We start from the raw sequence: 15,438 nt of genomic DNA, 5'->3' as shown, positions 1-15,438 counted from the left end.
TAAAGCCTGCAAAAAACATTGACAGGATTTGAACATGGTGTCTGCTGGATCCGAGCTGCTTCTTGTTTCTTCCAAGATGTAGCTGGATGCCAGCTCCTGCACCAGTACCCAGTGCATTTGCCACCAGAGGAAGGGTGCTGGAGATGGTTACCTCGGCAGACCTCATCCGAGGGGCTGAGTGCTTCAGCAAGCTAATGGATTTTTATTCTCGCGATATCACTGTGAGATAAGAAAATGTTTTCATTTCATTTTGAAGTGTTGTTTTCAATTTCTTTGAGGCACGGAAAAATTAAATGACCTACTAAAGGTCACTTGGGGAGTGTTTGGGAAAATGCAGAAGAAAGCCAGGTCTTCCAAGCTGCAGCCTGCAGCCTTAATCACACCCCTGCTCTGCTTTGGCACCGACTCGGGGCTGGAGAATCAAAATACATTGTCCAAGATACTCGTCCTATCTCTTTTACTTATTGAATTTATTCGTAGCTCATACCAGCTCAGTGCCACCCCCTTGCACGGCTATCAGTGGTGACGATCAAAAGCAGACAATTCATTTTGCTTACTCCTCTCCTGCTTCCTTGTGGACTTTCGTCTGATCTGTGGTGTGGGTCACTGAAGAGTGAGATGTAACCCATTTCTAACGATTCTCTGATTCTAATTTGGCATTAAATGAGAGAACCCTATGAGAAGCTCATTAACTGACTGTCTTTCTAAACAGGAAAGTCGATACTATCCAAGGACAGAGATACTGCTACAGCAGAGTTTCTGATAATAATTTTGATAATATTTTTTGAAGTCGGTCCGTAACGCCTGAACAGCTTCAATAGACTGTGCACAATCCAGGTGCCTTTATGGGACTCCTTGAGGCATAGAAATCTATTAGGTCCCTCAGTGGCAGCATCAGTACGTAAAACATTGTAAGACTAGAAAATAAATGCTACAGAACACTGGCCTCTCTTTTTTTGGTGGCCCTATTCCTTTCATACTTCTCTTCTGAAAAAGTCCCAGTCCTTATTTGCTGTTTGCTCCAGGCTCGGTGACTTATTTGCCAAGGCTCAGTCTGGAAAAAAAAAAAAAAAGAAAAAAATCTGAACAAATGTTATGTTCATGTTATGAAACTTCCCCAAACTGCAAAATACTGTCCCTGGCTTAAATATAGAGGTACTATTTACATTTGGGGTGAACTTTAAAGAGTGAGGACAATTTTAAAGCACTGTTTCAGATGTGAAAAACAATTCTTGGGGCTTAGAAGTCTTTCAAATAACTGCATTCAAGTTTTGACAAATGTCTGTGCTCAAATAGCAGCTAAAAAATGTTATGACCTCTAATCCCCATCTTTTGCAACTCCAAGTCTAGAACAAGTACCAGGTTAAACAGACCCCACTTGGCTATTAACCTTGTATCCAGTGTATCTCTGAACATGCTGTTTCTGTGAGCGGTGGGGAGCTGGGGTCAAACCCTCTGCAAGGTGTGTTTGGGTCAGTTGACTCTCTTGGTGGATGTGATGCATTTTCCAGTAGGTCCCTTTCCTTCAGCAGAAGCTGCTGCTACATTGATATTCTTCCCATGTTGCACCCTGGTGGGGTTTCAGCTTGGGTGTTTTTTCAAAACCTTGATAGCCCAGGCTCAGAGTCTGATCCCTCAGGAATAAAACTCACTCAGAAACGTATATATATATATATCAGATGAATGTGGTTGCTGCATATCACCCTCACAGCATCGCTGTTTAGTTTAATATGGCCCTTCATAGGCACAGCACTGCTAGCACCAGGCATTAAGAAAACCTCAGAGATGATCTGCCAGGATCCCCAGCCTGTGTTACCATTTTCAGTTATTTGTCTACTGGGTTGGGTTTTTTTTTTTCCTCTGGTTTTATATCGGGGCTTTTTAGTGTTTGGAGTTTATATTTCTAAGCTTCCCTTTGTATCCCTGACAACTAGCAGATCACTTTCTGAGATGAGATTCAGTCAATACCACCGCCCCCGGAGCTGGCTGTTCAGCGAAATCCTGGCTCTCACAATGAAATTAAGTGGACAGGCAATTCAGTTTGGTTCATGCGTCTTCTGTCGTGCCAGGATGCTGGAAGGCTTTTGGAGTGGCTGTTAGGGTCTTCTCTGTACCTGGCCTGTCCTTTGGAGAAAAGCTTCCATTTTCACCACTTTCACTGCGTGAGTAGCACAGAAAGAGGCAGCCAGGGGCAGGACCACTGAACTATTTGGTCTCACACTACTGAGAGGCCAAACAGAGTAGACTCCTGAAAGGCTTTCCGTCTTTCTTTGATTTTATAACCTCTGTGTGATAAAAAGATCACATTCCCTTTCATTCGGGTCACTCTTAAAGCACTTCCTCCTGCTTTCATGGGAAAGCTCAAGTTAGCTATAGCTGGGTGTGGGACCCAGTGCCAGAAGCTGTTTTGCTTTCAGAAGCTGCCACACAAAAGAGAAGATAGCTGCTAAGCTGGAGCAGGTCCCATTTACACCTACATGGGGGATTCAGCGCCCACCCTTGGAGAGGCTGGAAGAGCTGATTGTGTGTCTGCTGGTTCTGGATGGGTTAAAGTGCATAAATTGTAACACATTCAAATACTCTCTGAAAGTGCAGTAGCTTAAGAGAGGGAAGGATGAGTAGTACAAGGTGTGAGATCCCAGGGGTTATAGGTCTCAGGTGTTGAGAGGGAAAGTGTTAAAAAAAGGTTTGATTGGTTGTTGTTAATCAGGCTGCCAGGAGAAAGCTGTTAAAGGCCGATTGTCAACATAGCTGCAGTGCCAGAGAAAAATCCTGAGGTTGGCTTGTGGGCTCTGGGCCTTTACTCGTCGCAGAGGCTTTGGGCATGTGTTGGTCTGGTTCCTGAAGGTTTGGGAACAGCTCTTGCGGCCTGGCAATGTGGGTGAGATCTTCTGGTGAGTCAGAGCAAGTGCTGAAGCACTCGTCAGAATGGCTCCTGAATAAGTATTTCCCTTCTTTCTGAGTCATGCGCGTTCAGCGCTGCAGGCAGAAATCCTCTGCTGTGAGAAGGGTTAGCATGAGAAGTCATCCTCTGCCTGTCTCTTCCCTGTTCCCATTGAGTGTGGGGTGTGTGTGGGAGCGGTGTGTGGGCTGGGGATGGCCCTCGGCACCGGGTGCTGCACCCTTTGAGGACAGTGGGAGACTGTCCCCCCGGCGTTTGCTCAGCCATGTGTCCCCCCTCTGCTCTGTGCAATACCCTCAGGCCAGTGTGCAGTGGCCCCAGCAGTGCTGCAGCCTTGGGTTAATGACACAGGAGTGGTGGGAGTGTGCTATGACGTGTGATTCAGGGAGCTGTGGGTGGTGGGACTGAGGGTTTTCCCAAGCTGGAGGCATGTGTCAGTATTGGTTGTGGGCAGATTTGGTAGCTGGCAGTGGGAACTCTTGGGGTCTGACCTGCATGTCCCTGGCCAGGCTGTTTTGCATCCACACCTGTGTTAAGGAAGAAAGCTGGCTTAGCTGACACACTGCTGCACCTCTGTGTCCCAGGGAGTAAACTGTGTGTCGCTGGGACAAGGCACTGCTGCTGTTCGAGGGCTTGTCCATCACAGGTAGCGATGAAATCAAACGTGCCCAAATGCTTGCAGATGGGGAACACCATGCCATGCTAGAGGAAAAGCCAGTGTAACCTCAACTAAGTGGAGGAAATAAACCTCTCTACTTTCCTGTTTGTGCTTGTGCAGCATCAAGTAGCCAAGTTAAAGTGGGTCCCTCCCACATTACACCATGGTGCTAGTGAGGGGGAGTGCCTCTGGTAGTAGCTGGTCCCATGTAGTAAGGCTGCGATGGAGCAAATCTGTGTCTTTTTAACTCAGATGGCAGCTTGCACGTTGAGATTCACCAGCCCAGGGTTTGATGTCTGTCGAGGGTGCCACATATGTGATGTGATGTGGTGCTGTGTGTAAGAAATGAAAAGGTCAACCTGTATCAAGGACTGTGCTCGACTCTGACACACGGGCGAAGCTCACTCGCCACCACCGTGTCTAGTGGGGGGGAACTGTGAAAGGTGTCAGGTGCTCTGTGAAAGCTGCCTCCTTCGCTGAGCTCCCTGAATACAGCTTTCTCCTGCGAATCTGTGTGCCTGTGTAGCTGTGGTTGCATAGGGAGTTTTAAGGGGTGAGGGCTTTAAAAGGTTGCCCATCAGCTTTGTTTAAATGAGGGCTACCCAAAGCTTTTTGGAAGAATCCAGTATTTCTGCTTGAATCAAGTGGATGTTTTGGGGGGAGCTTGTTTATTTGTTTTCACTTTGGCTCTCCTGGCTCTGGTACAACATTTATTCCTAGTGTGTTCACCATCAACTATATTTTACCAAAAAAAAAGTAAGCAACATCAACATTCAGTGTCATATAAAGAAATTATTGAGGGGTGGGGGGTGGAATTGTAGAGAGGTCCCATATTCTTCTCCCTGCTATTGCAAAAATAAGGGGAGATGGAAAACCACATCAATACAAAGATGTGAGGATAGCAGTGGAAGGAAACAGCATAGAGAATTTAGATTTTCTAGCTCCTTCGCCAATGGATTCCTACTCGGTACATCCCACAGCAACATCCTGGTAACCTTATTTGCTTTACCAGACATGATGCTAAAATTAGCTAGTCATACATTTCTCAGGAAGTGGTAATTAATTGGACAATATTTGTACAGAGCTTTGAAAATGTAGGTCCTAATTTTGCAAACCCTTTGTCCATAATGCAGATTAATTTAATCACATAATTACCGCATTTCTGGACTTTGGCATACGCAGCTACCCAGCTCGCCTGTGATTTATAGTAATTGCATGTATAAACCAGGAATGGCCATATTCCTAAAAACACTCTGCGTGCACAGTTGAAAATTGGGATCACGGATAGCACTTCATTACTAGGATTTCATTTTAAAACACTTTGTTCTTTTAGACTCTTTCTCTGAATGTGCTTTAGGTTTATTTATAACCTCTCAGCAAGACGGTGCTCAGCTTGATGGGGGATTGGAGGCAGCGCCTTTCGTGCCAGCCTGTATCTTGATGGGGAGAGCTGCTCCAATAACTGTAATTCTGTTTGGGGCACCTACTCCTTTGTGTGTGCGCAGACCAAATGGGCTGGTTCAGCGATATCGATCGGTGTTAAGTCTTAAACCATTTTCACCCAAATGTAAGGTGGTGTTTGGGCTGAAAGAGGTTTTATCCTTTTTCTTCCTAAAAAGTTGTTTGCGTACAGAGAGCGCTGAGAGATCTGACTTCTGGTTTAGCTCAGTTTGGTGTAATTTCTACCTCGAACAAAAGGATTTTCTCCCTAATTGTGTTACATTTTCTTGAACCTTTTTGTTCCCCAGACCCTGTGCTAGATTGCTCCAGCATCTCACTCCTTCAGCGGTGAAGGACCTACTAATTTCCAGCCTAAATTTATTCATGGCCAGTTTATACCCATTTGTTCTTGTGTCAACATTGTCCTTTAGTTTAAATTGCTCATTTGCCTTCCTAGTGTTTATCCTCCTGATGTATTTATAGACAGCAATCATATCTGCTATCAGCCTTCATTTTGCTAGACTAAACAAGCCAAGCTCTTCTAGGCTCTTCTCCGATGATGGGCTCTTCACTGCCGGCACCTGGTCAGATCCGGGTTGCTCAGCAGTGAATACAAGGGACCCCGATTGTGCACAGCATCCCAATGAGCTTGGCACCAGGAGTTAATACTGCTGTATCCGCAGTGCTAACACTGCACACGATGTGTTTGTGTCTTGCTCCGTGGCATGGAGCCGGTGGGATGTGGTGCCAGTCCACCTCGCTCGCGTCCACTAAACCAGCTGCTGGAAAAGTGTTGTTACACTTTTTACCTTGCTACAAGCTCTTATCTTTCATACTATCAAATCCCATCTTGTTTCTGTTACTCAGTCCTCGGGTAGCCCTTCTTTCAAGCTGTCATTTCTTTCTGTACAAGGCACCACTATCCTTTCAGTCAACTTCCCACTAACCCGCTTAACCAATTTCTTCAGCTAATTCCCATCTTCTGGAATTTAGCTGATGTGTTTCTCTGTGGCAGTGTATCAGATGATTGACAGAAGAGCAGACAGATAAGATCTGCCACAGTTCCTTTAATTATTCTTCTTTTCATAATTTTTTCCTTCAAAAGCCCTTCTTAGTTTTTAGGTCAGACTAAAAGCACTGCAGTTATCAAGATGAGGGGTTTTTCTCTTTGGCTTAAGCAGAAGCAGCACATTTCCTTTCCTCTAGTGTGCAGATTTGCTAGATTTATTAAAAATACTGGCCACTGGACCTCCCAGGGACTTCTCTGGGGCTGGGTTTTTAGTCTTGACCCCCTCAGGGCAGAGTCTCATTTCTTTAGTTCCACAGCGTCACCATCAGAGCAAACACAGGGTTACACTGTCGTTTCTCTGGGCTAGGACCATTTTGTATTACCTCTATGCTGTAGTTTCTGCCCTGTGCTAGTTAAAATGTCATTTTTGCAATGAAAGAATATGAGAATTATTCTGTATTATCAAAATGCCATCAAGAAATGTCCCTTGTGCTTGGGGGCATAGGGCTGCCTTTTTCTTTTTTTAATAGTTGTAACAGTAATAATAATATTAGGACAACAAACTAAGATGCCCCTGGAGATGTTGTGACAAATTGGAAGGACATGTTGAAATTAAAATTGATTTAATAGTTCGATAAAATCAGCTTAATGCACAAAAGCATAAAGGTTAGCTACAGAAAAACAAAAAATCAGTAATTTGTTATCTGTGGGGGCCAATCTTGCTGAAGATCGAATTAGTTATAAACTAAAACTAGGTACTCGAACTGACCACCCTTGTGTGCCCACGCTGGAGCCTTTCAGGCAGAGCTGGACACGGATGGTAACCCAGTGTTGAAGGATTTGCCAAATTTCAGCCCACTTCCTTTTACGTGTTCTTGTGTTACATGACTTCACATGCCAGCCCAGGCCCTTCTCCCTGGCAGATCGTGCTTCTGCTCTGAAGGCAGTTGCCATGCCTTCAGCTGATGGAAATCGACACATCTCTGGTGATGCCTCTGAAATTCCCACCAGCAGCTCAGCTTGCATCCCAATTGCCATAGCTGCCTGTAGTATCCTGAGCTCCGGCACCCGTCTCACACTGGTCTGTTCCCATCACAATGCTACCTGGTCACCCCATCTGAGACTGATCTGCTGCAGTTCCTTGAACTTTCCCACCAGGTTTGGACTCTCCACACTTGCACAGCACTCCTTTGCCTTCCTTCCTCTCTTCCCAGCCTGCCGCACCAGCTCTTTGTGACTGGTACATCTGTACATTACTAAATTCTGGGCATTTTCATTTTTCAGTTTGTATTATCTGATCGATATCATCTTTTCTTTTAAATTTCTTTAATTTAGTGTTCTGAATTTGTGTGGGGTTTTTATTAACATGGTGCTAGGATGCTCTGAAAGGCACTTTGTTAAATAAAAAAACCAACTTTATTGTAAGCCTGAGATTAATAAGACAGGATCTGTGATTACACACAGGCGTATGTCATCAGAGTATGTATAATTTAATAAGCAGTAAAATTGTGAAGTTAACAAAAATTTTAAATGAGACTTTCTAGTCCCTCACTCCCCTCCCACCCCCCCTTCCCTTGCATGAGAGGATTCATTTTTCCAGGGGAAGCTTTAAGAATTGAATGAAGCAAGGTGGAAGGGAGCTGAAGGTGGCAGGAGGTGTGCGGGCTGGCTCCCGGTATGAATAAGCACGGCGCAGACTCAGTGTGACCTTACCCGAGGTCTGCAGTTCCTTCTCAGAGCTCAGATTCAAGTTTGCATAATGGTGTCAGGAGTTTTAGAATCGCTTCTGACACTGTAACGTGGCTGCCTTTGCCATGCCCTCGCTGGAGGCACGCTGCCGCGACAGTCCCGCCTGGCTCCGGTGGGCACGCCGGGGTGGGAGCGTGACCAGGGGGCCCAGCAGTGTAAGAGGTCGGTCGGCTAACGCGGTGATGAAGTAAGGAAGAGCCAGTTTCCCAAAGGAGCACCCCCACCGACCAAGGCAGTGAAGTAGCCTTCTTGCCTAACAGAAAGGAAGGAATTATTTTTTTTAATTACTCTTTTTCCTGCGGTCGCTGCCGGAGCACTGGAGCTTTTCCAGGGTCGTGTGACAGCTGCACCATCGAGTTGGAAGCGCTCCGTCGCGCTGCAGCGAGCAGCGTTAGAGGTGGCGTTGCCTTGCCATCTAAATGCACTATCGACGTGGAGCCTCTCATGTGGGCCCCCAACCTCTTTTTCTGATTTATGTGGAGCCTGATTGCCACTGTTGGGTTTTTTTAATATCATCCCACACACACACCTTCTGTGATTTAAACCTAATTTGGCTCACAAGTATTTGGCCTGTTGGGGAATACTTCTGTCAGCCTCCCAAGTTGTCTATAAGAGAGAGCAAGGAAGGCAAAGCTAAATATGAAATAGAAATTACATTCACTAATACGGACATTTCAGACTTACAATTACCCAGTGCTTTACAAAAGGAGTAATGGACGACAGCTTTTTGCGTGAGGAAAAGCAAGGGACTAACAATAGTTTCTCCCTCATGTTTTATTATACAAGGTAGCGAGAGACAAGGCAAGTGCATTTCCATAATATATTCTAGTTGCACGGTGCTGATGGATCCCTGTGTGTGATACCTTGTCAATTTAGCAGGTTAATATCTGTCAATTAAGTCCTGGGACCAAGATGAAACTAAAATTCCGATCTCTCATTCTAGCAACTCGGAATAATTGAAGTATTAAGCCAGTTACAGCGCTTTGAGAAGGTTTATGTAGCAGCTGAGACACAGAATTCTTCCCATTTGAAATTTCAAAGGACACTTGAAACTTTACTCACAACACTGGCACGCGGGTGGAGCAGCCTCTGAGTAGGCTGTGCTCGGAGAGCAGGAGCAATCCAGTGCGTCCCTCTGCTTGGCTTTGCACAAAGCTTTTTCTACATAATATTGTGCCCCTGTTTTTTCACACCCTGTGGACCCTCCAATGTGCCATCAGAGCCCCTTGGTCCTTGCATCCCAGCTCTTGTCTGTAATTAACACCTTAAACCTTAAGGAATTGGGGGTAATGTTTAGCTTTGGCCCTGAGTCACCCCGATTTTGACTGGATCCCTCCCAGGTTCTCAGTGCATCATTCTGCCCATGTTCCAGGAGAGGAGGTTTGCTTTCATATCTGCCTGTAAAGTGCTCGGTGTACCCTCAGCGTGACATGTGTAGCCATCAATAGTAAATTCTGCAGATTCAAATGGAAATTTATTGCTGAGGCCAGTTTTAAAGATTAGGAGGCTTTTCTCAATGCAGGCAGACATCCGTAAGTAAAGAAACATCCCAGGGAGATGTACACACATGCAGGATCAGACGCCTTCTCCTATTTTATTCAGGTTTATTTTCCAGTTGTACCGACATACTGAGTCTTTGTAGAAGAACTTTAATGTGTGATTTTTACGGCTGGCTCTGTAAAGCTTTTTCTTTGAGAGCCACGTTGTTTGGCGAGCTCAGGAATTTAAATTAGTTCCTCTGAACTTTTGTTTATTGCAGGGAATACTTCTCTTTTTTTTCTTTTTTTATTTCCAGACTGGACTTAAATTCTCCTTATTTACTGAGGCTGCGTTAAGGGTTGAAACATGGAGGGTATTTTAACTATCAAAATGGTTTGTGGGCATGGAACTGTGGGAGCAGAACGAGCTGGAGGGCTGCCAGGCAGTGTTGCTGTCAGTTTGGGGGTATAGTTTTCTTAGGGATGTTGTCAGTGAAAACACATTAGCAACATTTTTACTGCTTTCAGAAAACAGAAACTAATGTTGCTGAAAACACTTAAAAATTAACAAAAATGTCTGCTTCAGCCAAGGATATTTGTCCATAAGACTTTTATTTTCAGGTGATATCCATTATTTATGTGGATATCTATGTGGATCTATGCAAAACAACCCCTTCAGAAACCTGATAGAAAATTTTATCTGCTGTCTTTGCTTTTGGATCGGATTAAGTTCTTATTCTGCTTAAAAACCTCACTCGTACACAGAAAATAAACCAAAGTGTCTTACAGGACACCATTTGTTCCTCATCTTTTCTTTTCTTTTCTTTTTTTCCAGAAAGTTCAGCAGTATATAGTCATTGTTCAAGCCACAGATATGGAAGGAAATCTTAACTATGGTCTCTCAAACACGGCAACAGCGATCATTACGGTGACAGATGTGAATGACAACCCACCTGAATTCACTACCAGCACTGTAAGTATCGATACATCAGCACAGTGATGCATGGACACACAGTGTGTTTGTAATTCATGGATGTTTATACCCGTCCTCTCTCTTAGCTTAGGAGGAACTTGATAGATAATCGTGGAACAAAGACTTTCGGGGGTGGAAGAAAAGGAGGAGGGGTTGAAAAAGGAGAAAGGAAAAGAGTGAATTGTGAGCTAGTGAAACTATTTGGCGACCAATTTCACCGAGCTCTAAAGGAGCTGAAATAACCTGGCAAACAGGCAACGTCTGATGGCACCAAAGAGGATACAGTTGTTTCACAGCAATTGGCTGTGGATATATCAGAGTTGTTATTACTTAGGAGTGAAATCCTGAGCAGTAAGAGATATTTGGGGGTTAGTAGCTGAGGTATGATTTGAAGGAAGCAGTAAATACTCTGAATGGTAACAGGTATCTGGTAAAATTTGTATCCCACTGATCGCTCTGACAGATGTATGTGTGCATGCCAGAGGTAAACGTGTGGACATTCTTCAGTACATCTGGTTTTAATCAGTTAAAGATCTTTCTTGTATTAGTATGATACTTCTCACGTGCTCCAGGCTGCTATTACTGAGGGACAAGGGGAAAATCACAGAGAGATTTCAAAGGATGCAATTTTAGAGCTGGTTGTGGTAAAAATGAAGAGTTGGAAGGTGAAACAATGTGGTCTGGTTCTTTCCAGCCTCCATAATTCATAGATGCAGAGCCATCTGAAGTGTGTGTGGTAATTTTGGAAGCCACAGAGTACTAGAGAGGTCTGTGTGCTAATAAATGAGAAATCATTGTGTATCTACAGCCTGTATTCATGTGAGAGTCGACAAGGAACGGTAATTGATGTATCTTAAACTAATACCAAATCTTTAAAAAACCAGAAAGTCAAACTGCATTGTGCTCAAGACACTGAACATCATTTGAGGACTGCTTTTATTATTTATATAATATTTATATGTAATATTATATATTATTATGAATTTTCATTCCATCTTAAGTCAGGCAAATATTTAGTTGTGCAGTACCAAAAGTTTTCCCCTTAGTTTTACCCTGTCAAACTACAAGTATGTAGCAGGAAGCCCTGTAGAGCCCAGAACATGTCACCATGGACCTGAATTAGCTCCCTACCAGCCGTGGGTTCTCGGTCCTTCCCTCCTATCGTCATCGGGACCCAGGCTTATGGATGTGATATGCCCAGCTCCTGAGCAGTGGCAGCATTTTGTGATGGAGCAACTTGGGCTTAGATTCTCAGAAAAAGGAGGTCACAAAATTCCTCCTGGATCAGAGAATTAGGAGCACTCAACACGTTTCCAGACTGGGGCCTCAGTCCTCAGCCTGCACCGCTGCTCCGGAGGGTATGGGGTGAGTTTAGCAGCAGCATGTAGCGAATATGCCGAGCTTTGTATTGTGAAGTTGTCATTAAATGTCGCCTTAATTATGGTATGAGAGTTGTGAGGAGCCATAAAAATCTGATACCAGCCTTGGGCTGTGTGGTCCTTTCCCCTGCCAGTGTGGGATTGTTCTCTGGAAAATTGTAAAGCTACTGGGTGTAGAGTTTTGTGTCTCCCAGTCCATGGGGCTTCTCACCACAGCAGTACATGTGCCTCAGCTTGCTGGTGTTTGCAGGGGGTACCCTGTTCTGCCAGGTAAATGTGTCTTCAACCTTTATTTGAGTGAAAAAGGAATGACATCTAGTGGCCATGTCATTTAAGCACAGGTTATTCCAGATGACCTAGGTTGCCTGGTCCTTGTCTCCAAATGCAAGTTCGGAGGTGAGGTCTGGGGTGATGGGATGAGCTGTGTCATGGTGAGTCACACACACCCATCCGTGCCTGCTGGAGGGCAGCATCCCTCCGATGTGTGTGTTAAAGTCTTCGCAAACCACTTTCCAAAGCTCTGATAGAAGGTGAGATAATGGAGTATTTAATGTCTTGGCATGTGTTAGACCTAGAAGGAATAAAAGCCATCAAGAGAATTACTCATAGGATCAGAAATGCTACTCTTCCTCTAAGCAGGGCTGGCATGTACTGTTATTTCTCTAATTTCAAACACTGAAGAAAGGGTTTTGTAAGGGCCAAAGGGCTCTACCTCGTAGCATGTGGGACTTCATAAAGATTTGAAAACCAAGGGTGGAGAGTCTTACAATAATATTTTCTGATTCCATGGAAACAAATGTGCTCCTGGGTATAGCCAGGATGAATTTCCCATGAGCATGAAAGTACAATATTTTTTTCCCCCTCAATGGCAGAGAGAACAGCATCAGGCTGATCAGTCCTTTTAAACCTGAGCTGAATCTCCTTGCTGCCCTCAAGTAGTCTGATCTGCATTTTGACCCCTTTGGGGGGGGGAGAAGGAAAAAGAAGGGAGGGGGGGGGAGGCGAGCAAGAATCTCTTTCCAGGAAATCAGCACCTCCTTGGAGGGTAAGAAAGCCCATGGTCTCTTTTAAGACTGGGGACTGTTTGGAGAGATACAGTTTATTTTTATTTAAAATACTTCTGTATTGAGATGCAGTTGTAAAAACAAAATAGGCTGAATAACTGAAATTGTGGCTTGCTCTTGGAAAGCTGCCAGATGAAAGGAGCTCAAGCGACTGTATTCAGCATAGACACATACAAAGGCCCACCCTATAGCGCTCCTAAATTACCTGTCATTCAGCCAGGGTGGTTTTAGACTTAATCGTTTCTGGATAAGAATGTAGCTCAGGAGGACACTGCACCACGCTGGTGTCACAGCTCATGTATTCAGCAGCAGGAATTAATGTTACTGTGGGAAACTTAACAACAGGATGGGAGAGAAGCAGCAGCCGCTGCAATGGCCAAGAAAGTCAGATCACGTCTGTACATGGGCACGCTGTTGTGGGGTGGTAGAGAGGCTGCTTGCATGGACCATGTGAGAGTTCAGATAGGGGTGTACAAGAGCCTAAGTCACACGTCCATGGGTGTCGATGACCTGCTGAGGTACGGTAGTTAACTGACACCTGAAATACCAGATGGGCTGGGATCAAGTGTAGTGCTAGATGAGAAGAGGGAAAAGAGCAATAAAAATCACATGGAATATCTGTAAGTGTACAAATTGAAGATACTCTGGTGAAACTCCAGACTGATGGCTTGCTTACGTGAAAGGGGATTAGTGTGGTTTTCGTGCCCTCTAGTCCATCCTCTGGAAGGCTGGGGAAAGGTCCCACACAACAGCAGGGCAAGAAGGAGCCCCACCCTCTCATGCAAAGGATTCTGATATTATATGGAGGGGAAAAATCACAGTCTCTAGCCAAAACAATTTTGAACTCAAGACTGTGTTAACTTCAAGTCCAATCTTCATCAGCGTGTCACAACTGGTCCTGACTGTCTGCATCAAACCACAAGGTACTGGGGCACAGCGAGGGCAAGGTGACCTCCTCTGGTCATTTCCAGCTCTGTGTTTTGTGATGGTGAATGTTTTCTTCATCTGGCTCATTTTGAGAGGCATCAGAGAGCAGCTAACAGTGAGGAAATGTCTTAGGAGAGACTGCCCCAGCGTGGGAAGCCATCAAATCTGTGCCAGGAGAGTGGAGCATCCTGTGAAACGCTCTAAACATCATAGGCAGCTATTCTGGGCAGTTTTAATGATTTAGTGCAGGACCGTGACCTGGGGAAAAGCTCTTCTGGCTTGCTGAGGGACTTCAGCCCGCTCTGTAGTGTTCTTCATGTGACATTGTTGCTTTCAAAAATAAATGGAGAAAGGCAATTCTTCCCTCTGCTGAAGAGCAGAGATGCAAGCCCTGGGTGAGCAAAAGGAGCGCTGTCTCAGACCAGGCTGCCTGCAGGCTCTGGGATGGGTGCCTTAGGAAAGGGTGGTTTAATCCCCCAAACCTGGGTTTCCTGTGGTTCTTAGGGAATGATTAGCTGGGCTGGTTCCCTTTTGTGGTGTTTTTAGTGGGTTTTGCATCTGCTAAATCATCAGCTGGTGTAAAATCCTGACGTTATAGCTGGCCAGCGTTACAAAGGCTTAGTGGTAAGTTTTACTGGGAAACTGGCTCCATAACAGCTACAAGATAAAGGTACTGGTATCAGTGAACCCTTCCTGATGCAGAGTGCTTTTTGCTCATAACAGGGTCATGTTCTCTGGCATGTCTTAATTATGCTGAAGCTCCTCAGCCTCTCTTCAAATATTTATCTCTTGTGTGCAGGCGAGTTGTGTTTTTTCCCTATTCAGAGAGATCCATAGCTGAGCCTCTGGCCAGATGCTCACCTCCGATACAGGGGAAGGGCTCTCCAATTAGTATCAGTGTTTTGGAGATTAAAAATCAGCTGAGACAGAACGATGCTGCACAGTCTCAGGTGAGATTTTATGCAAGGTGGAAGGTGGGTTTGGTTTTCTTTGCTCACAGAAGGAATACCTTTAATTCCAGTGAAATCTTTAACTCCTATCAAGCAGGATGCCCTTTCCAGCCTGACCCATGATACTGTTAATAGCCGTCCAAGGGTTTCCACTTTATCTAAGGAAATGCATAATCAGAGGGGAGGAGAAGTTAAAGAAATCCATGCCTACACTTGACTCATACAAAGTCTATTTTTATCGTATTCAATCAGGAACAATCAGGCGCAGAGAGGAGACGCAGATGAATTTGCATGATCAGACTTCTGTGTCTTAAATGTTAATTAAAAGTTATTTTAAATTTGCCTACTGTGCAGAACTTGTTTTTATAGTAGCCCATGTAAGGGAAATATTATTTCAGAGGGATGAAGTGCTCATGATTAGTGGAGCTTGTGGATTCTTGGGAAAACCTGCCTGGCAATCAACCTCTTCTTAAAAAAAAAAAAAAGGAAAAAAAAAAGAAAACTGGGCTATTCAAGTTCTTTAAGCTCCAGAGCCTTAGGAGGTCTTATTTAAAGCTACTTTAAAATTTGCCCTTTGGCACTGCTTTGAGATTCTCCTCATTCGAGGCTGAATCCAGTGGAGCAAGCATGTTTTAAAGAGGCAGCTCTAGGACCGCATCCCCTTCCCCGCTGCGATGCCTCGGTGGCTAATCTCACCATTGATTCCCATTAGGACCAGCTCTGAAGGTTTAGGACCAGACTATCAGGCATGGGTGGGTGCTTCCCAGCTCACTGTGGCCAGGCAGCGGTGGCTCCTGCCTGGGAAGGGCATTGGGGCCACAGGCTGCCTAGGAGCTCACAGCAGCGTAGCTGGGACAGAGGAACAGCACATTCTAGCAGAAGGGGATGTGTTGCTAGGTAAGGTTAATG

At 44.9% G+C, this 15,438-nt stretch overlaps 1 protein-coding gene across 1 annotated transcript in view; it reads left to right on the top strand.

The window, feature by feature from the left end:
* Positions 1-15,438, top strand: part of CDH4 (cadherin 4) — a gene marked incomplete at its 5' end in the record, with an annotated part of 444,834 nt that overhangs the window by 392,946 nt on the left and 36,450 nt on the right. The window contains one exon of the mRNA XM_084271711.1: positions 10,072-10,209. Coding sequence (XP_084127837.1) covers positions 10,072-10,209 — 138 coding nt within the window. The remainder of the gene's footprint in view (positions 1-10,071; positions 10,210-15,438) is intronic.

The sequence above is a fragment of the Gallinula chloropus genome, assembly GCF_964237585.1.
Source record: "Gallinula chloropus genome assembly, chromosome: 16".
In the NCBI taxonomy this organism is placed as follows: domain Eukaryota; kingdom Metazoa; phylum Chordata; class Aves; order Gruiformes; family Rallidae; genus Gallinula; species Gallinula chloropus.
This window is presented reverse-complemented; position numbering and strand designations above follow the sequence as displayed.